Here is a 21,822-nt window from a genome sequence, read left to right on the forward strand (position 1 = left end):
AATCTCAACATTAGCACAGCATGAAGTTTATGATTAACAACGTATTGAACAAATGGATTTAAACCTTCTGCCTCATCTTGTTGACAGACTGACAATCTTAATTCCAGACACAAGGGATCGCTCTTGTTCACGATGAGGACACATAGGGTCTGGTCTGGACTCCAGACAGTGCTCCGTAGTCCGTACTGTGCCTAGTGAAAATTGCTTGGAAGACGGACCGCGACAGCTCTACATCGAGTCACGCCAATGTGTGCGGCTCATAAATCTATCGCCGTACCACTACCATATTCATCTCACGGACACACGTGTGAACCGAGAATGCGGGAATAATCGGAGGCGACACGGCGAGACGCGTTGGTTGTTGTCTAACGTTTATTGTTGATCTGCGAGTGAAATCACTGCTGGCTACGAAATGTCGGGGAAAATAGAGAGCAAGCAAGGTAAGCACGGTCCGCTAGCCTCCGTACCGCTGCGCGCATAACGGGCTGTGTGTACTCTTACACATTGGGGATGGGTAGGCCTAACGGGGGTCTCTCACTACGTTCTGGTGGTCTACACATATATTACCGGAGCCTTTCTTAGTTGACTGCCAGCTTGGTTTCGCTTATTCGATTAAATAGTGTTTCTGGGATAGCTAATGTCGTTAGCATGCTGCTTCTAAATTCCAGCTGCTAAGCAGCAGTCCAATAATGGGAAATAGCAAGCAAGCTAACGTTTACGTTTATCGTCAAGCCTACTATCGTTGTTTTTGTAAACATTGTATTTTTTATATCCTTAGGACTGTAACTTGAAAAATGTTTTGGCTAGGACCAGCTGTTGTTGTCGGGGTTATTTAGTTGAAATGAATACCATGATGAACGATAGCGCGGTTTGCTACAGTACTGTTCTGTTCAACTGGCTTGTTGTAGCTTGCTAGCTGTATAGCCATTTAATCGGACAACCCGTGGTCACACCATCTCCCAGTCTAATATTAAATCAGGGAATAGTAGGGCACATCCTCACAGCTGGCAAGCAGAACTGATCTCACCGGTTAGATATGCACCGCCGAGTATTCGTATTATTTCTCTCTGTCTGATTCAGCTTTGCTTTGTAAATGAACCCTGTTGACTTGCAATGCTGGCAGACAGTCCACAGACTAGACTTCGGTTAGGTAGTGTGCATCACGCCCCGTCGGTGACCGTAAAAAACACAGTTTTCCATTGTGCACGTGGCATATTTGCTATGACATTAAGTTGTATAGTCATTGTGCCATAATTTGCAATGCATGCGACGTGGGGACAACATGAAAGTGTCACTCCAGTGCTACAAGCCACCCTTGTCTAGTTCGAATGAAAAGGAAACGAGGGGTGTTCACAGTCTGTATTTGAACAGAAACGATATCGTCGGCCAGTCTAGCATCCCACCCGACCCCACCAGCTGTCTCCTCGCCTCCTTCCCGAGTCTATGCGGTGACATACTCCTTTCGTAAAGCAGTATTGTTGGTGTTTTTCACCAAGACAGTATCTTGCCAGTTAAAAGCAGACACACGTTTCAGATTGCCAGTGTGTCAATGAGAAAGGCAGGGTGGGTGTTTGATAGAAAAGGAAAGTGAGGGTGTGTTTGTGTGTCAACCCCCCTCCCCCGCTATCCCTTTGGGAGGGTGGTGTGTGGCCTGCCTGGTTGCATTTACTGGGTCACCTGTTAGTGAGTTGCTTGTGCTCCTCTCTGGTCCTCATGTGCCCATCGATTCCAGATATGTGCCCCAAGGGCGGACTATCTGGCCGGGCAGCTGTCAGCTGGAAAAGGTCTCAGCTCCATGGTGACCAGGCCGAAGCAGGATGAGCCTCAGACAAGAATGAAAGAGGTCTAGTTTTATGATTCTACTGAGGCAGACAGACAAGCACAGCGGAGGTTTAATCGACAGCTAAACAAAGGCATTGTGTGTGGGGTGGGGTGCTAGTTGTTGTGTTGTCAGCCCAGTTTTTTAACTCACAGTCCGTAATACACTCTTGTTGCTTAGCCAGAGCAAACTAAAACCATGGGAGGGTTGTGTGTGTGTGCGCACATGGGTGTGTCGCTATCCTTCTGACTACAAGACAAACTCATCATCATGGCCAGTTGGCTGTGATGTCAAAGGGCTGCATGCTTCCTTATCGCCATGGACACAGTGTTCTGCAGTCACTGTCTGGTTAGTCTCTGGGGGGTGGCAAAAGGGAGGGGGGGGGGGGTTCTGTCACCTGTTTAAAAGTTGCTCAGGCGGTCTGCCCTTGTCTGTGTCAGGCAGTAGGATGCCACTTCAGAGGGCGGCCAGAGGACACACACACACACACTAACTCTGTAACTGGGAATGCTCCAACAGTAACAAATGCTGTGCCTCTGGTGTCGCCCAAGAACTAACAACAGCAGGAAGCCAATCTCACATCCTAACCTTTTCCTTCCACAGTGAGAAAATGAACTGGGAGGAAGAAGAATGTGTGTGTGTGTGTGTGTGTGTCTCGTCAAAGTATTTGACATATCCATGGGTGTGTTAAGTCTTGGCTCTCTGAATGAAACCAACAGGAGGGGGGGCTGCTGTGGGTGAAGGGCTGCTGTATGAAGGGGGGGGACAGTTTGCATTACTCCCAGTCACTGCCTGAACTTGTATAATAGAGAATATCAAAAGACAGAAAGTTGTTTGTGACCCATCTGAGAGAGTAGGCATGTACTCCTACAATGTCCCATGTTGTCTCGAACGAAACTTCCCACCCGGAACAAAACATTTTTTACAGGCGAGCTTTCGTTGTCATGGCTGCATGCAGTGTAACGGACTCGATTTGGAACCATGCGGCCTACTGTAGCTAGTCTATCAGAAGCCTTTGGTTGCTTGCTTCATTCATGGCTTTGTCGCCGTGCATGAGTTTGCCATCTCTTCCCTGTTTGATAGTGTACATGCGTGTGTATTTGCGAGTGAGTGTTAAGAGCTGCTGGTATGTCAGACTGACTATCTGTTATATTATTAGCTCAGTGACTTCTCTATGACCGGACTGGAGGCAATCGAGCGGAACTGATCCATCACTTCCTCGTTGTGGTCTCTCTCTCCCCAGCCGTGCGTGTGTGCGCATCAGTCCATCCGTCCATGTGTCACAGACGGTTACTAGGTTACCAGGTAACTCAAGCTACGTAAGGCAACGTGAAAATTGTTGTTATTGCTGTAGTGGCGGTATGACCGCTCAGGCCTCCAGGCTACGTGTAGCCTGACTGCGACCCGAAGCCCCTATCGCCGTCCACGCTGTGCCGGAGTGGTTGACTTGGCCAGAGGCTTCAGGCTCACAGCGTGCTCCAGTCTGAGTGCTTCTCAAAGCGGAGAGTCTTAAGGGCCTCGGCTTGTGTTGCAATTTTGTGGTTTGATGGCTGTGAGTATTTTAGCTATCCGTTCTGCAATGAGAGGCTTGCCCTCGCTATATAGGCCTGTGTGTGCTGTAATTAGGTTTGAGAGGGAGAGAGCTAGAGAGAGGTAGAGAGAGAGACATAGCGAGAGAGAGAGAGAGAGAGAGAGAGAGAGAGAGAGAGAGAGGGGAGAGGCAGAGACGTAACTCCAGTGCCCTGGTGGGAACCGAGTCCCATATGTGCCTCATATCTGGGAGAAGGACGGGAAGACTGGATGGATGGATGAGAGCAAGATATACCGGAATTGGATCGACAATCTTTCGGCCGGCAAGTAGACCTGCTCAACTGCCCAAGAGCTTTCCCAGCCGCCGTGCGGCCACGCTCTTCGTTTTCGTGAAGAAACTCGCACCGGACCAGTCAGGAAGGCAGGTACTTGGCCGAAACCAAGGCGTTACGGATCTTTGGCCCTCGTGCCTCCCTGTTGTGGTTCTCTCGTGAAGCCACGTGGGTTTTTCCACATCGCCTGAGGGTGTCATGGTCCAGGTCACCCCGGGACCGGTGTCCTAGCTGATCGAAGCGCCCACGACCTCAACAATCAATCGTGGCCTTCAACGTGCGCAGAAGATCCGGACCAGCTCCACCACCATCGCCCGTGACGAGCCGGAGTGCTCCACCAAGCCGCCCCCCCCCCCCCCTCCCTCGCTTGAACTTGACACCTTCCTCTCTGATGGATCATTTTCCTGGGCTCTCGTGATTAGGCCACTGTCAGCCTCGGATCCAGCTCATCTAGAAGGGCTATTTCAGGGCGTCTTCTTCTACTGTTTCTGTGGTGTGAGTCAACCAGGGTGATGGGGGGGAGGGGGTGTCATCATGAGATTGACTAACTGTACAGAGATAGACCGTTGGGTAAGAATGACTCGTTAAGTCCTCTTGGGAAGTGAACAGACAGGCATTAGCTTAGTGTCCCACGTATCGTCATTGAGAGACTGGTAGACTGCTAGGGTCTGCCGTCCACAAGTTTGCGGTTCCCGGTTGGATGAGCTGGATGACGTTTGGATGCGAGTAGATATCGGACTTTTTTGGGGTACCTCACTTTGTTGACCCGGTTCGGAAGCTAGCCGGCAGTCTTCACGTTCAGGCAGCTTGTATGCTGGATCCCTAACCTGCCAGGGAAGTGTCCGCGCCAGGGAGCTACCGGTCCTGGAGTGGCCATCTGGATTATTCTCTTCTGGACTTCTGGTTGCCTACTGCATTTCTCCACTGATTTCCTGGATCTCCAGCCCACTCGCCTGTACCGGTTCCCAGTGTTGAGCAGCTTTTCCGGGGCATGATCCAGGCTCTCGTTCCAGCTGAATGGGCAACGTAAGCTGGAGGAGCCAGCCGTCCTGCGAGGACCTGGCCTCCTCTCTACCCGAAGACCCGGAGGACGGAGCAGGTAAACGGCGTAAAAACCGCCTGGCGATCCGACCCCCTTGAGGGGGTGTTTGAATGCTCTGAAACTGGTTTGCTTCAAGTCAGACAGACGCTCGCTACATTAGCTACCGCGCTGCTTGGAAATGACCGGTTGTGTGATGAATGACAGGTCTGTCTAGACTCTTCGCCATTGTGTTAAAGGGAATTGGTTTTGATTTGAATTGTTGTTCCTCTATTTCGGGACTGAGCCCCCCCCCCCCACCACCACCACCACCCCCCTCACCACCCCCCTCCCCCTTCCAGTCTCCTCTTCTTTCTTCTTCTGCACACAGTATTCCTGTTTTTAGCTTTTATGTTCAGAAAAACAGAAGAGCTGGCAGAAGGTCCCCCAGGGGACATTCCTCCCTGGGCTCTCTGTGTCATGTGGCTTTTGTGAAGGTGCTCATTTGCTCTGCCGAACCCTAGGGTGGACCCATTGACAGCCAGTCAGACACACACAGACAGCGAGGCCACAAGCTCCTCTCCTCCTCTCCCCTATAGTCGACGCGATCCATACAGTAGCAGCCGGGCCGAATCCTGTCACCTGCACATTACCGAGCCGCTCGTTAGAGCTAGCCGTGTTTATTAGGCAGGTCTGCGGGCTGAGATAGTCGGGAGAGTGCTGCAAGCACAGGGAGAAACTCTGTAATTGAGGTGGTTGAGTCCATCATGGAGTAATTACACTGTGCTGGGTGCCGTAATGCCTTGTTTTGAGAATACACGGCCGCGGTGTGTGGGGCCTAATGAGTGTGCGTTTAACCCAGCAGGCGGTAAAGATAGTGTGTGTTATTGTGAGACAGGAAGAAGTGCCATAACCAGCTCCAACACCTCAGCTGTGATGGGAGGGCTAATTAAGGAGTGTGCGCGCCTGTGTGTGTGTGTGTGTGTGTGTGTGTGCATGTGTGTACACATACCAGACATATTCAGACTGGTTGGACATCTAACGACCAGCTACTGTAGCCAGCTAGGACTGAGTTTAGACACAGCTGAGCCATGATGCTGCAGTGTAGCGTTAAACACACACACACACCAGCAGTGCCCTGCCAAACACAGCAACAAACGGGCTGCATTTGATCCACAGTGAAACATACATTGGCCTTGGCTGAGTTAGTGTGTGTGTGTGTGTGTGAGTGAGTGTTGATCTGAGTATAATATTTCTGTAGCCTCAGCAGAGAGAGCAGAAATAGTCTCTCACTGAGGGAAGAGGAGGAGAAAGGAGATGAGCGAAGAGGGAGGGAGCGATGAAAGGAGACAGTGGAGAGGGGAGAGCAAAGGGGGGGGGGGGAGGGAGAGGAAGGGATTCGGGGGGGAGAGAGAAGAGGGGATAAAGGAGGATAAAAGAAGGAGGGGGTAGGGAAGGAGAATGTAACGGGGCGTGTGGTGGGCTGACAGCCTGATGGAATGTGGAACTCTAGAGAAGAGTTCCGTGTTAAGGCATGTCAGGCCTGCGTGTGCGTGTGTGTTTCCTATTCTAGAAATATCCTCTACAGACAGGCACACTGGGACAAACAAAAGCTAGCTGACTTACAAACCCAGACAGACAGAAAGGAGCCTCTTGCACACACACACCTAAACACACACACCTAAACACACACACCTAAACACACACACACACACACACACACACACATTTAGCCACCCTGTCTGGTATACCTGTACACAGTGGGGGACACAATCTCACTCCAAAACATACTTTGGCAAACACACACTCTGTATGCATGCGATCAGCCAGTGTGGAGCATCCTTGGCCCCGCGGGCAGAGCGTGGTCTTTCTGCTCGAGTACGCCTGCAAGAGCGTGACCCACTTCCCCCCCCCTGGACAACCAAGCCTGGCTCTGCCTCTGAAGGCCCCACATGAAGCCTGGGTCTCGCCTGGGACTCCTGCCCGTCTCGAGCCTCTCATCTGTGGGGAGAGCTCCCCGCTGACTCCCACCATCCAGATGTGCGTGTGGGCCTGTGGTTCCTGACAGGCAGGGTGTGAATAGACAAAGCCGTTTGTATGGAGACAGTAGTGTCAGTCTCTTCACAGTGCTGAAGGCCCTTGTGCTCTGAGAGGGCTTCCAGTTAAGCTTCCCTGCCTCTCTCTGCCTCCCTGCCCCTCTCTGCCTCCCTGCCTCTCTGCCTCTCTCTGCCTCCCAGTCTTCCCTCCCAGTCAAGCTGTCTTTAAGTGATTTCTGCTTCAGAGGCTATTTGTGCTCCTAGGATCACTCTATCTGAAGAGCTTTACAACTGCTCTCGCTGTGTGTGTGTGTGTGTGTGTGTGTGTGTGTGTGTGTTTACAACTCAACAAAAGTGTCTTTCTTCAGACGTCGATCCACATCATCAATCTTGTAGCACGCATGTGCTGCCCTGGCCCTGACTCTGCTCTGGACTGCTCCACATTAAAGACGCAGTCAAAAACAAACCCAAAAAACAAACAGTCGGATTCATCGGAAGCGGCAAATAACTGATGCAAAATGCAGGATGCCTGTGCTCGTCCTGATCTTGTCCTGCACTCGTGCAGTTGGAGGGAGCACACAGGGAGGAAACGGGCTTTGCCGTCCCCCCGGTATCAAGGCTCTCAAGATGGCAGCCCGGCCCGGCCTGGCCTGGTTAGTAGTGTTTCCCTGAGCTGACCTTCTGTCTCTACCAGTCTCACTGCAAAAGCACAGGGCTGACACCCATACTGGAATGCTGAACAGTGCACCAAGAGACAGGAACTGGCCACACAAGGTCACTCAAAGGACTGCAGCTTTGTGAGTGTGTGTGTGTGTGTGTGTGTGTGTGTGTGTGTGTGTGTGTGTGTGTGTGAGAGAGACCGCCCGGCTAGCCTGGTGTAGGTGAGTCAGTGTCTTATAGCTGTTGGACTTGGGAGTTGGCAAAGGTAGAGGGAGTGGCTCAGGCTATCTGTGTGTGTGTGTGTGTGTGTGTGTGTGTGTGTGTGTGTGTGTGGTGTGTATATATATATGTGTGTGTAAGGGCGGGTGGGGGGAGTGTACAGGAAATAGGGTGACTGACCTCTTGACGTCAGGAGGGAAGGAGCAGGAGGGGCGGCTGGCTTGACGGCACTGGGGCCGTCAGGAGGATCACATCATGTGGGACATGGACTGGCACACGCACGCTCATTCCTTCAGCGGCAGAAACCATTGCGCAACACTGTGCCACATCTTAACCAACAACACAGTGACACGGACAGCAGCCCATTTGTGGCTTTACTCAGCTCAGCTGTGTGTGAAATACCAGAGCCCTGGGCCATGTTGACGCATTGTGTGTGTGTGTGTGTTTGACTGAGAGAGATGTGTGTGTGTGAGAGACAGACAAATGGTGAATGAGTGTGTGTGTGACTCACAGGCAGCCTCGCAACTAAAAGTCATCCACCAGAGCTCACAGGCCATTGATGGCAGCAGGGCTCCAGCCCAGTTCTGTTGTGTGTGTGTGTGTGTGTGTGTGTGTGTGGTGGCATCATTGTTGTACCAACCAGGCCCTGCGGCATCCTATTCTTTCAGCTGCCCTGCCTACTCCATGAATAGTGCAGGGTGTGTATGTGTGTTTGAGCGCTCTGCATCCATGATTGAATGACCTGGCCCATGGGCATCTCCTAACCCCCGTCAACCACATGCTATCCCGCCAAGCGCTCTCATTAACACACGCACACACATTTCCACACACGGAGACCTCGACCTGGATTTCAGCACCAGGGTCCAATGCGTGGTGGAGGGCTTCTATTGACCAGATGAATGCGTGTAGCACGAACATTACATCCACTGAGGCGAGGGTCCTGTCATGGAAGCAGCCTTTCTGATATGGAGTGGCATTGTGGACGGATCGTCCATCAATTATCACACACACACAGGAGAGAACGAGAGTGCGTGGCCGGGGGAAAGGGAGGGCGGGCGGGCAAGACGGAGGCCCTGTCGAGTGAGGAGAGGGGGACGGGAGAGGGACGATTCCCGAATTGGGAAAGCGAGAGAGGGATGGGGAGGGAGGAGAGGGAGGAGAGGGCGGGGGCGCAGGTGCGTGTTGCTCCTGGAGACGTGAATGTGGGAGCCCTCTCAGCCGCAGACCCCAGGTTCTAATTTCCTGTTTTGCATCTGATTAGCCGTTGTCAGTGCCAGATGCGTGGCACTCTCCCGCTAGTGTTACAGGAGTGAGACATATAAGGTAGTGTGAGACGTGTGTGTGTGTCTGAAGGTGTGATCTCTGACTCACAGGATCCATGGTGAACAACCCTTGAGAGAGCTGTGGTTGTTCTGACAGAGAACTCCGAATCTGGCTCCGTCACACACGCACGCACATGCACAGTTTGCATATGTATGCGCACTCCTAGGTCAATGAGTTACAATTCCGTTCCCCCTGTCAGGGGTCTGGGGCAAGCATGTCGTGTGTGTGTGTGTGTGTGTGTGGCTGCACGTGTGTGACTGCGTGTGCGCAGGCAGGAAACATCGATGTGTGCTGGGGATGTGTAGCTGCAGGCGCTGTGGCATGGCTAACGGAGCATGGAAAAGAACACAGATAATCGATACCCCTGATCCATTACACAAAAGACTACTACTGTGTGTGTGTGCGCATGTTACATGTGTCGCACCCACTCTGATCCTAGCATGCCATGAGGGGAGGACGCTGAGTTCCCTGTGGTCTCCGAGTGGGAAGATCAAGGTGCATCATGGGGGTTGTAGTTCTGAGGCGCCAGGGGAACACTGGGTCGTTGTCCCTGGGGAGAGGGATGAGTGGCGCAGTCAGCGAGTTCGGGAAAGGGGCTCCAAGGGTGCGGACTCCCTTGAACACAATTTGACTTCCTGTCCCGCCCCTGTGGGACTTCCTGTGGCTCATTGTTTCTGAGCGGGCTCAGTGAGAGCAGGAAAAACCAGGGGGGGGTCACACCTCTGTCTTCATCAACCAATAGGATTGGCTGGAGCTGTCGTCACGGCTGGAGCTGTCGTCACGGCTGGAGCTGTCGTCACGGCTGGAGCTGTCGTCACGGCTGGAGCTGTCGTCACTGCTGTTGCTGTTGTCACTGCTGTAGCTGCGCTAGCATGTTTGGAACTTGGAATATCCATGCAGTAGACCAGCCGAAGTTGTCTTCATATTGTGTGTGGTGTGCATGCTCAGCAAGGTGTGTGTGTGGTGCATTTGTTTCTGGTGTGTGTAAGTAATGTTTGCATGCAGGTGTGTGTGTGTGTGCGTGTGTCAGAAAGGATTAGCCATTTAGCAGGACTCTAGCTGCTTACTACGCTTACTACTAAGCAGTGCTTAGTGAGCCTCTTTTAATGGGATCCTTATCTGAGAGTTTTCATGGGATCTGGGTCTATGTAATATGCATGTCACCACGCGCACACACACACACACGTAGCCCCCAGCCTCTCATTTGAGTCGTCAACAGTAATTGCGAGCTTCCGTTGAGCTTGTCTGCCCGTTCTCCACGCCTCATTTCTGTTAACGTGGACTTGGAGGAAACGGGGAGTCCTGCTTTGTTGAGCGCTTGATTCTGTCTCATCCAACGCTCCCCCCCCCCCCTCCACTCCAGACCCCAGCTTGTATCTGCACTCTCTCTCTATTCTCTTCCTTCACCACTCTCGCTCCCCCCCCCCCCCCCCATCCTCCCTCTCCCGCTCTCTCTGAACTCCCATGTTCTGTATTTAACAGCTGGCACCAAGACCTCTCTGACACCCCATGTCATCTTTTTAGCGGCCTCAACAAGTCGGCGCGCCCACGCACACAACACACACACACGCGCGCACACACACTTCTGCTGCAGCTTATATTATACCTACCTCTGTGGTTCAGTGGGTGACAGCTGTGAGTGCCCCCCCCCCCTCCTCCCACACACACTTTGTGTATCACCTGCCCCCCCCCCCCCCTGCCCCTCTTGTGAGGAGAGGGCAAGGTTGGGGCAGCTGTCCTGCATCTAGCCTCTAACCTGCACCTAAAACATATTGTGTCCAAACTTTGCCAAGTGTCTGGTGTGTGTTTGGTGTGTCCATGCAAGTGTGTGTGTGTGTGTGTGTGTGTCCAGAGGGAGTTGGGTGTGACGGAATGGAGGTCCAGGGCGGCTTGACTCCACCAGGGCCGGACTGGCCTGCATCTCTTTATCTGGGTCAGCCTACTTCTGTCTGACTGGCGGGTTTCTGTTCTAAACAAAGAGAGAGTGGAGGGAGACCAGGGAGGGGAGAGAGAGAGAGAGAGAGGAGGACCAGAGAGAGACCAGACAGAGGCTGAAAGGGAAGAGGGATGAGGGAGAGAGATGGAGAGCGAGCTTGCTCAGAGAAGAGGCTTGACTGGCTCTCTGCTTGTGTACGCCGTCCTCCCCTCGGTCTGACATCATCCTCCCCACCCCTTGTTCCAGACACATGGTGACATCACCATTCCCCCCCGCCCCCCCACACTCCCGGTAACCCAGGGCGACTGCAGCAGCTGGAGAGGGACTGCGAAGCTGGTCAGACAGGGAGTTGGTGGTGGGTGGTCAGTGGACGGTGACACAGGAAATGGGGTTCCACCCTCCTCTCTCTCTCTCTCCCCCTTCTCTCGCTCTCTGTCTCGCGCTCTATTCTCTATTTCTTTCTCTCTCTTTGCCTCTGTCCCTCTATTTCTTTCTCCTTCTCTCTCCCTCTCTGTCCCGCCCCCCCCCCCCCCCCCCCCCCCACCTGATGTCGTTTCCTGCCTCCCTCACACTTCCACAGGAGGGGGGGGAGGGGACTTCCCCTCTTCTGTTCTCCTGAAGCCACAGAGGATGAGGGAAGCACCCCGACCAGAGAAGCATTCTGATTGGTGGGGGCAGGTTTTGGAGGTCAGAGGTCACCGCAGGCAGACAGGTTGGGACTGGATCAGCTGTGGCTTTGGGACAGTCCTCTGGTGTGTCACTGAGGCTGGTAGAATGCCACCACAGCTTAGTCAGTACGCACCCCCCCCCCCCCACACACACACACACACACACACGTACACAGGGAGATTACAGGAGCTAGACAGACGGTCTCTGATAAAGTCTGCAGGAAAGACAGGCTTTTTCTTCTTTGGCCGTGCTCCAGGTGTAGGGAAGGAGAGAACAAGGGAGGGAGGAGAGAAACGGAGTGGTATACTGGGTGAAACAAAGGTAGGGAGTATGGGAGAAAGGAACAGAGAGTGTGTGTCTGAGAGAGTGTGTGTGTGTGTGTGTGTGTGAGTGAGAGAGAGAGTTGGAGAGAGAGAGAGAGAATGTGTGAGGCGAGAAAGGGAGAGACTGAGAGACAGAAGGAGAGACTGTCTGCGTGAGAGACAATCACCAGGGGGCTGTTCTCTCTCCTCTTTCCATCACCAGTTGGAGGACACAGTTAAATGACTGCTATTATGAAACTGCTCCTAATTAAGCAGTAAAAAGTGATATCCATCTCCTCTAACCAGCCTGCTCTCAGAGGACTGTGTGGGTATGTGTCCCTGGGTGTGTATGTGTCCCTGGGTGTGTGTGTGTGTCTATGGGTGTGTGTGTGTGTACCTGGGGTGTGAGTCAATGGGTGTGTGTGTGTGTTGATGTATTTGTATGTGTGCCACCAGAGGAAGTGAATGGACAATGTGATAACCAATAGGAGCTCTGTGCTACTCAAGCCTGTACAGACGCTGATAGCAGCCTGCCGGCCGCACTGCTGGACACACACACACACACACACCCTGCCCTTGAACTGCAGCTTAGCAGTCACAAAACGCCATCGTCTCTGTGTGTCTACGTTGGTCTCTATCTCTCTCTCATGGTCCCCCTCTCCTGTCGTCTGCAGACTCCCAGCGCTCCCACCTCTCCTCCTTCACCATGAAGCTGATGGACAAGTTTCACTCCCCGAAGATCAAGAGGACGCCGTCCAAGAAGGGCAAGCAGCTTCAGCCCGAACCGGCCGTCAAGAGCACTGAGAAACCTGTCAACAAGGTGCGTGTGTGTGTGTTTGTGTGTGTGTGTGTGTGTGTGTGTGGGCAGGGGGGGGGGGGGGGAGCACTCTCCCACTTAGTCCTGTTGATCTATTTTTACATTTAGTTTTCTGTATCTGTGTGTGTGTGTGTGTTTGCATCTGTTTGTGTGTTTCCTGTGGTTTGTCCAGTAGAAGACAAACAAAGTAAAAAGTCTATAGAAACACCCTCTCTGCAGGCCGCGAGGGGTTCGGAGAGCGCCACGTGTGGCTCCATTTCAGACCCAATTCATTGATAGAGAGAGCCCTGCATGGCTCCATTCCAGACGAGTTCAGATTCCAGAGAGCACTTATGTCAGGCTTGTTGCAAAAGCATCTTACAGCTTGTGTCTGGTATTCTGACCTGTGTGTGTGTGTGTGTGTGCGCGTGTGCAGAAGGTGAGTCGTCTGGAGGAGCAGGAGAAGGAGGTGGTGAGCGCCCTGCGCTACTTCAAGACCATTGTGGACAAGATGGTGGTGGAGAAGAAGGTTCTGGAGATGCTGCCTGGATCGGCCAGCAAGGTTCTGGAGGCCATCTTGCCTCTGGTCCAAGCAGAGGCCCGGATCCAGCAGAGGTGGGTCTAAAGCTGGGTGCCAGTCCCGTACGATCTAGTAGCGCCTCAGATCCTTGAGGTTGAACCTCTGCGGAACTTTCTACATTCCCCGTTTGGATGTCCCTTTGGTTTAAAGCTGCCCTGTGCTTGATCTGGGCCTCGGTCCTGGCCTTGTCTAGTCAAGAACATGCACAGGTGGGTCTAGGGAATCCCATATGACCTGGTCCTGGGGGAATAGACTTACCGCACAGGTGGGTTGAGTTACAATGTTTATGGTACCCTTGTGGAGCTCTGCGGGGAGGGAGGGGGGGGGTTGTTTTCATAGGGGAGGGGGGTGTAGGTTGGGGGGGATATAGGATAGGGGCCTCCCAATGTGATGATACCTCCTAGTATTACCTGAGGCTAAAAACCAGGTCCTGACAAGAGGAAGTTGTTGTTTCAACACTTGGGCTCCTGTTGAGAATCGAATGAGTTCCTCAGAGCACGGAGGATTAAGAGAATGGATAGGAAGTCGGGGAACCTGCCTAAGCAAGTCGCACAGGGCTCTTCCCGGACCACCGGAAAAAAAACCATTTGGAATAAGAGGAGTTAAAACCACAGTGGAATCGTCTCTCGAAATGACATCATGACACATACCGCCCACAGGCTTCCTGTGTAGTTTAGTCAAGGACTGCTCAGTTTATGTCATCATGTTGTGGTTTGACAGAATTTCATGGTTTTTTTTGTTGTTCGTTTTTTTTTAATATCAGGAACGTGTATATAGTGTGTGTGTGTGTGTGTGTGAGAGGAGGAGGAGGTGGGGAGGTGGGGAAGCTGGGTGAAGAATGGATGTGTGAGGATGCGGCCCTCCTGCTGACGAGAGGGGGCATGTTAGAACGGCTCCCTCCTCACCTCCTCCTCTCCGTCTTCCGCTGGCTCTCGCTCTCTCTCCTGCGTGTCTTGCGAGAGTTAAGGGCGGCCCGCTTGGCCTCCCATGGCTTGTGTCGACTTTGCATTTAATTACAGGTACGGTTCGATTGATGGAGTAGAAAGGGATAGATTGACGGTAAGATGGATGGGCGGCGAGAGCGACCTGACGGATTGCTGAGCATGTGACCTTGGTGTCCCATGCCCCAGCTACAACCCCTCCCACCCCATACATGACATACCTGAAGTCAAACAAAGGCCCCGTCTAACATCTCTAATCAATCGCTTAGCCTAACTGCTATTCTGAGTGGATGCTAACCGCTAATCGGACTGCTAGCCCCTCTGCTAGCCTAAGCTTCAGCCCCGGCTGGTTTAGACATCAGCCTGGATCGAAACGGAGGAGGGATCTTCCAGCTCGAGAGGATGAGTCAGCGACGGCGTGTTCGGACTGGCCCCGACCACAACGCCCTAGTGCAGCCCCGTTCCCAGCCCTCGGCCCGGTCCCAGCAGCACCTCAGCCCTGCAGCCTCTCTCTCTCCCCAGCACCACACCTCTGCCCTGGGAAGCCCTGGCTCTCTGCCTCCTGGTCCTGGTCCAGTTGTGTCCCCAGCGCCCCACGCCGCCGCCTTCTCCAGCTCCTCTTCCCCTCAGAGGAAGCCGGGGAGGCGGAACATGGCTCTAGATGTCTCTGTATTCCAAATGCGTGATGACTCTTGTATTCCAAGTCTAGGAAGTCTAACATCTTAACGTCCTCCCCCCCTCCCCCCCAGCTCGGCACTGTCCTCCTGTCACAACCGTGTGTACCAGAGCCTGGCCAATCTTATTCGCTGGTCAGACCAGGTGATGCTGGACGGCATCGACCTGGAGGACAAGGACAACGTGGTCGCCGTCACCACGGTGATCAAGGCCGTGCTGGATGGCGTCAAGGTGAGAGCCGGTGAAATCGTCTGAGGGCGTCGACCTGTGTACCGCCGCGTGCGTGTTCATGTGTGTTAGTGAGGGAGGGATCTTGAGCCATGGGACCCTGAACTGGATCCACCCACACACACACACACACACACATATAAATCAGAAGTTCCAGATCTGACTGAGAAGGTTGTTGATGAATGTGTGGTTGACAGGAGCTGGTGAAGCTCACCATAGAGAAGCAGGAGCAGCCTTCACCCACCATCCCCAACATGCCCCCTGCCACTGCTCCAGAGAGGTGAGGGAAACGCCCTCCCCTACATACTGTACACACACCACACACACACACTTACAGGCCAACACTATCACAGGACATCTCTTATCAACAAATCTTAAACGCACTCTCTCTGTCTGTCTCTCTCTCGGTCTCTCTGTCTCTGTGTCTCTCTATCTCTGTCATTCTCTCTCTCTCTCTCTCCTCCAGCTCGTCAGAGTTGCCCCTCACTGAGCTGGAGAAGGAGATCCTGAGTAAGACCACGCCCCCGGCCACGCCCAAAGGCGCGGCGGCCCACTCGGCAGAAGAAGACGTGGCCCCGCCCAAACCCCCCCTCCCCGGGGCCAAGATGGCGGAGCTGAGGTAAGGGCAGGAGGGAGGAGGCGGGGAGAAAGAGACATCTCTGGTTCAGGGTCCCGTTTCAACAGGCCACTCTCCCTTTCCCCGTGATCGCAGACTGAGCCAGGGAGATCGTCCTGCTTCCTCATGCTATTTCTCGAACTTCCCGTTTCAACGTGTCTCAATGAGTGCGGCTCTTCTTCTTTTCTTTTTTTTTTACGGTCTACGGTTCGCCGTGGAAACAGAAGTGAGCCCCCCCCCCCCCCTGGTTTCCTCTTGTCTGTGGTCACAGCAGAAGTGGCTAATTTAGTTGTGCGGTCGCGAAACCTTTGCTTATGCCGCACCTCTCGACTTGAGAAATTCACTTGAAAGGCTTTGAGACAGGAATAGATCTGTGGCTGTAAGCACTCCATAGAAATACACCTGATGAACAATAAGGCAGTCAGTTGAAGTGTGTACCTGGGGTGTTTGACAAGGCCGTTTTGAGAATGGCGAGCGAGAACTTCCTTGTTGTCACCAGGTTCCAATCCTTCCCCCGAGAGAAGCTATCAGTCTTGGTGTTTGTACTTTGGGTTTGGTGGGCAGCCCTTTCTATTTCTCTTTGTTTTCTCTCTCCCTCTCTTTCTTTCTCTCTCTTTTCTCTTTGTACCTATCACTCTGTCTCAAATTCTATCTTCATCATGTTCTCTGGTTTCCCTCCTCCCTCTGTGTCGTCACGGTAACAGAGCACAGTTGAGTGCTGATGCTGCCCAGAGGAGACCCTCCCAGAAGGACAAGTATGTCAGCCAATGGGATCGCCCCTCTGCATCATGAGATCCCACCCCCTTTATGACATAACCCCCACCCCCCATACTGCATCCTGATTGGTGGAGTGCTTTATCTCTGCATGACAGAGTCCCCCTAGTTTGCGTCTTTGCATCGCGGCGCACACTGAAGCACTTCCACCCAATCAGGAGCCTGATCAGTGCATGAGTGTGTGTGACTGACCAATCAGAGTCCTCCTTGCTGTGTCCTTCATGGCCCTCTTTTTTTTTCTTCATGGCTCATTGTGATCTGGCATATTGACTTGACCGTGTGTTGAGGTTGGGTTTGAGATTGAAGCCTGTTGTTGCCAAGGATGATAGAAGCCCAGACTCACTGCTATCATCAGGCTACCATCCATCTCTCGAACGTGTGTGTGTACGTGTGTATGTGCGCGTGTCAATGCATATGTGTGCACATATGTATGATCATACACAACATGCTTCCCAATTAACTCCTCCATGGTCAAAGTACTTCTAGTCCACACTCACCATGACATTCCAGGGAATATGACAATTCTAACATTTTAAGCGTCTCTCTTGTCTTGTCTCTCTCCCCCCTTTTCTCCTCTCCTCTCTTTCTGTCCTTCCTCCATCCCCCGTTATCTCCCTCTACCCTCCCTCCCCCCATTTCTCTCTCCCCTTCATCCCTGTCCCCATCTTTCCCTCCCTCCTCCACAGCCCTCCCCCGGCGCTGCCCCCTAAGAAGCGCCAGTCTGCCCCCTCGCCCACCCGGGTGGCGGTGGTGGCCCCCATGAGCCGGGGCTCTAGCCTACCCTGCAGCGTGCACCGACAGGTAGGACTACACCCCAGCTACCATGACCCCTAGCATATAGGTAGGACTACACCCCAGCTACCACGACCCCTAGCATATAGGTAGGACTACACCCCAGCTACCATGACCCCTAGCATATAGGTAGGACTACACTCCAGCTACCATGACCCCTAGCATATGGGTAGGACTACACCCCAGCTACCATGACCCCTAGCATATAGGTAGGACTACACTCCAGCTACCATGACCCCTAGCATATGGGTAGGACTACACCCCAGCTACCATGACCCCTAGCATATGGGTAGGACTACACCCCAGCTACCATGACCCCTAGCATATAGGTAGGACTACACCCCAGCTACCATGACCCCTAGCATATAGGTAGGACTACACTCCAGCTACCATGACCCCTAGCATATGGGTAGGACTACACCCCAGCTACCATGACCCCTAGCATATGGGTAGGACTACACCCCAGCTACCATGACCCCTAGCATATGGGTAGGACTACACCCCAGCTACCATGACCCCTAGCATATGGGTAGGACTACACCCCAGCTACCATGACCCCTAGCATATGGGTAGGACTACACCCCAGCTACCATGACCCCTAGCATATAGGTAGGACTACACCCCAGCTACCATGACCCCTAGCATATGGGTAGGACTACACCCCAGCTACCATGACCCCTAGCATATAGGTAGGACTACACTCCAGCTACCATGAACCCTCGCAGTCTGGTAGGGTAAAATGGCACACAGATGGGTAGGACTATGAGCCCACAATGCACTGTGGCAGGAACCACAACCCTGACAGACTGGCAAAGTATGGCAGGTCAACACAGAATGCATCACCTAGCTTTTAATGGACGGTGTCTATGTGCTTTGTGTGTGTTCTCTCTCGTGTGTGTGTAGCAGCAGGACTACGAGCAGGAGTATCTTCAGAGGCGTTTCTCGGGGGGCAGCCAGTCGTACGGGGGCGACTCCCCCCGCCTGTCCCCCTGCGGGAGCATGGGCAAGCTGAGCAAGTCGGACGAGCAGCTGTCCTCCATGGAGCAGGACAGCGGACAGTGCTCCCGCAACACCAGCTGTGAGACCCTGGGTAGGCCCACAGCACACTGCACACTGCACACTGCCCACTGCACACTCACTGCCCCCGGGGCACCGCAATCAGGCACACGCTCACAAACTCCCATAGATTGTATACAGTGACTCACACACACCCTTCCAAGTAGAGTTACGGCGGACAGTCGCACACACGCGTGCGTCCTTTCACTCGCTGACAAACTCGCACACGCACACTTACACACAGGCCCACTGACACACTCACCCACTCACTTTGTCTCTGGACAAAGAAGATATCTGAAGAACTTTCACTTTCCTTTTTCGCAGACATACGATGCCCTATTGAACCAGAAATATAAAAACAAGTTCAGAACACTCTCTCTCTCCCCCCCTCTCTCCTCCCCCTCCTGTTCCAGACAACACAGAAAACTACGACCCGGACTATGACTTCCTCCACCAGGACCTCTCCGTGGGGGACCACCTGCCCCCCGCCCCTGTGGGGGGGTGCCTGAGCCCCCTCCCGGAGTCCCACAGCGAGTCCTCCTCCCCCGTCCCCGGCCAGCTCCCCTCGCACCCCCGCTTCAGCGCCCCGCCCCCCCAGCACTCCGAGTACTGGAGTCCTCAGCCGCAGGGGGTCCCCGGGGGGGGCGCCCACCCCCTCTCCTCCCGTAGGAGCGCGCCCCCCGCCCTCCCTCAGAAGAAGCGACGCAGCGCCCAGGTGTCTCCCTTCCCGGACGGCGGCTCGCGGCTCCTGTACGAGCGCTACCCGTCGCAGTACGACAACCTGTCGGAGGAGGAGATGCTCGCCACGCCGCCGTTCCCGCTCTTCACGCCGTCGCCGAGCAACGGCGACGTGTTCGTGGTGCAGTACGAGACTGGCGACGTGCCCACCAGCCCCCCGCCCCTCCCCGAGAAGAAGGCCAAACAAAGTGAGTGGAGGGAGGGAGGAACAAGAGTGTGTGTGTGTGTGTGTGTGTGTGTGTGTGTGTGTGTGTGTGTGTAGAGAGAGAGACAGGAAGCAGACTCCAGGATTTGCACAATGGGCCTTGGTTCTGAGGGCATACAGGGCAAACTATGTCACGTCCTGCCAAGCTACTGTATGATGTCATGCTATGATGTAACTACCCCTGGAATGTCATTGTTGATGGAAAAAGTTAGCACTTAGTTCAAAATCCAAACTGACGATGTCATCTCTATAGATAGCTTACAGGCCGGGCCTTGCCATAGTCGAAAGCACATGGCATCTGCTGTATTTAGGTTAGTTGTGTTGCCGACCTTGAGTTACCTCACGGTTTGACCAATCATCATGCAGATGATGGCATCCCAATCACTTTTTATCGCAAAGCTAGTCAGCCTAAAAGCCTGTTAGCGAGCGTGAGTGTATATCAAGAGGAGTAGTTTTATTTTCAAATGTGGGTAGGACAGCTTTTTTAATAACGGAGAATGAGGTTGTATTTGATTTTTTTTTTTATAGGGAGGGGGGGGCAGATTTGGCCACTGGGGGGTGCTCTGCCAGGCTGACTGTGTGTGTGTGTGTGTGTGCGTCCCAGTCCTACAGTACATGCAGTTCGTGGAGGACTACTCGGAGCCCCAGCCCTCGGTGTTCTACCAGACGCCGCAGAACGAGAGCATCTACGAGCAGCGCAACAAGCGCTTCCAGGAAGTCTACGGCTTCAACGACTCCTTCTCCAGCACCGACTCTGTCCACGAGCCCCTGCCGCCTCCTGCCCTGCCGCCCAAACAGAGACAGCTGGTGAGTGTGTGTGTGTGTGTGTGTGTGTGTGTGTGTGTGTCCTGTCCTCAGCACCCCACGAGATGCGATGATCGCCCACTCTGCTTCAGGTGCTACACCGGTCGGATCCGGTTGTGGTGCCACAGGTCGCCCGTCTCACTCTTGAGGTGAAGATGTTCATTAGTAAAGATCACACTGAAGTTCTCATCCAGGTCCCTTACTAACATGGGCTTCATGCCAGGAGAGCGATTACATATCCAACACCTGGAGCAACGAGGACGTTCAGGGCCCCTTAGGAACAACCAAGATCAGCTCCCAAGCTGCCATGCTGGAGAGGAGTCATGGTCGTGAGGCCAGAGGTTGTGGGTTTGAATCCCCCAGGAGAAGCATGCAGTCAGAATGGCTCCCCAGAGAAGAAGGGGCCTGCCTGGGTCACTGCCAAGCAGCCAACCAGCTCCCTGGACCAGATGTCCAAAGGACAGGACTCCTATGTCTCCCTGACCTATGATTGGCCAGAAAGGACAGATGTCAGACATGTTTGTGACTCTGATTTGTCTGTTGAAGACAGAGGGGGCGGGCGGGGGGGGGTGGGGGTGGGGGGGGGGTGGGTGGGTGGGTGGGTGGGTATGTGGAGCCTGGCCCGAACCTGAACTACATTCCTCTTCTAATCCTCATCAATTCTCCCTGCCATGTTATCTTGTTATCCTCCTAGTCACTCTCTCTCTCTCTCTCTCTCTCTCTCTGTCACTCTCTGTCTCTCGCTCTCCCTCTCCCTCCAGCTTCCTCTGAGATGTGTGTGTGTGTCTGGTAGTCAGTAAGGCAGATAAGTCTTTATCTGTGCTGAATCAGATCCCCCCCCTCCCCTCAGTCTGCCCCTACTCTGCCCTGAGCTGCCCTCCAGGTTAATAGTGAGCAATGTGTCTGTCTGACAATGCATCCTGGGGACAGGGGTGGGGGGGTCAGATGAGATCGATGTCAGATGAGTTTGATTGGTCCACTAGCCCTCACGTCAACCTGGCATAGGCAGAGAACAAAGGACTGGACCATCGTTGAAACGTCATTCTACAAATTGGCATAGCAATGGGACAATTGCAACATCTGGCCTCGCCAGTCAACTCTCGACCTCTGTCACTGTCCCCGTCTGGGCATTACATGATTGTGGCCTGGTGACCAAGGTGGCTGCTGGGTAATAAGGTCAGGGTTAGCCTACTGAGCCTACGTTCTAATTCCCGGGCTTGTTAGTCAAGTATTATCCAACTGAGTGTGGTTCTGGAGGGATTTAGAAGGGCAGGCTTAGCCCAGATTCGGGGGGAAAACTCCCAGTGTGCCGATCACTGAGCACAGGAGGGGAACAGAGACAGCGAGATGAAGGGAAAGAGAGAGAGAGAGAGAGAGAGAGGGAGACGGAGCGTGAGAGAGGTGGATGGCTTCCGGGCGAGGGAGAGATTTTGGAAAGAGAGCTTGAATCGTTTCAACTTCATCCCCTGTTCTCCTTCTCCTCGTCTGTCCATTTCAATTCTTTTTTCCATCTCCTTCCGCCGAAGCGGCTGGCCGTGCCCCCTCGCCCGCCCCCCCCCCCCCCCCCCCCCCCCCCCCTGCTGGCTTGTGGGTAATCTGCTGTTGATGTTAGAGAGGTGATGAGGCGGCGGCCCAGCCCTATAAGCCAGTTAGCCCGGCGGCTAAGCCCGTGTTCCAGCCCAGCACGCTCGTCCGACTTGACACGGGGCTTTGGGCATTTGGCGTGGCGTCTGCGGAGGACGAGGAGGGGAACGGGGAGAGGATGAGGACCAT

General features: G+C 53.7%; 1 protein-coding gene across 5 annotated transcripts in view; it reads left to right on the top strand.

The window, feature by feature from the left end:
- The first annotated feature begins 267 nt into the window (after positions 1-267).
- Positions 268-21,822, top strand: part of rapgef1b (Rap guanine nucleotide exchange factor (GEF) 1b) — a 33,382-nt gene continuing 11,827 nt past the window's right edge. For 3 of the 5 annotated variants that reach the window (XM_067249907.1, XM_067249909.1, XM_067249910.1), the window contains exons 1-10: positions 268-440; positions 12,519-12,664; positions 13,077-13,255; positions 14,911-15,067; positions 15,262-15,344; positions 15,531-15,683; positions 17,141-17,255; positions 18,150-18,336; positions 18,716-19,228; positions 19,850-20,052. In XM_067249907.1, the coding sequence (XP_067106008.1) occupies positions 413-440; positions 12,519-12,664; positions 13,077-13,255; positions 14,911-15,067; positions 15,262-15,344; positions 15,531-15,683; positions 17,141-17,255; positions 18,150-18,336; positions 18,716-19,228; positions 19,850-20,052 (1,764 nt within the window). In that variant the 5' untranslated portion in view covers positions 268-412. Of the gene's footprint in view, positions 441-12,518; positions 12,665-13,076; positions 13,256-14,910; positions 15,068-15,261; positions 15,345-15,530; positions 15,684-16,384; positions 16,436-17,140; positions 17,256-18,149; positions 18,337-18,715; positions 19,229-19,849; positions 20,053-21,822 lie in introns of all 5 variants that reach the window. The other 2 variants (XM_067249911.1, XM_067249908.1) reach the window with 2 other exon arrangements.

The sequence above is a fragment of the Osmerus mordax genome, chromosome 14 (genome assembly GCF_038355195.1).
Source record: "Osmerus mordax isolate fOsmMor3 chromosome 14, fOsmMor3.pri, whole genome shotgun sequence".
Lineage (NCBI taxonomy): Eukaryota > Metazoa > Chordata > Actinopteri > Osmeriformes > Osmeridae > Osmerus > Osmerus mordax.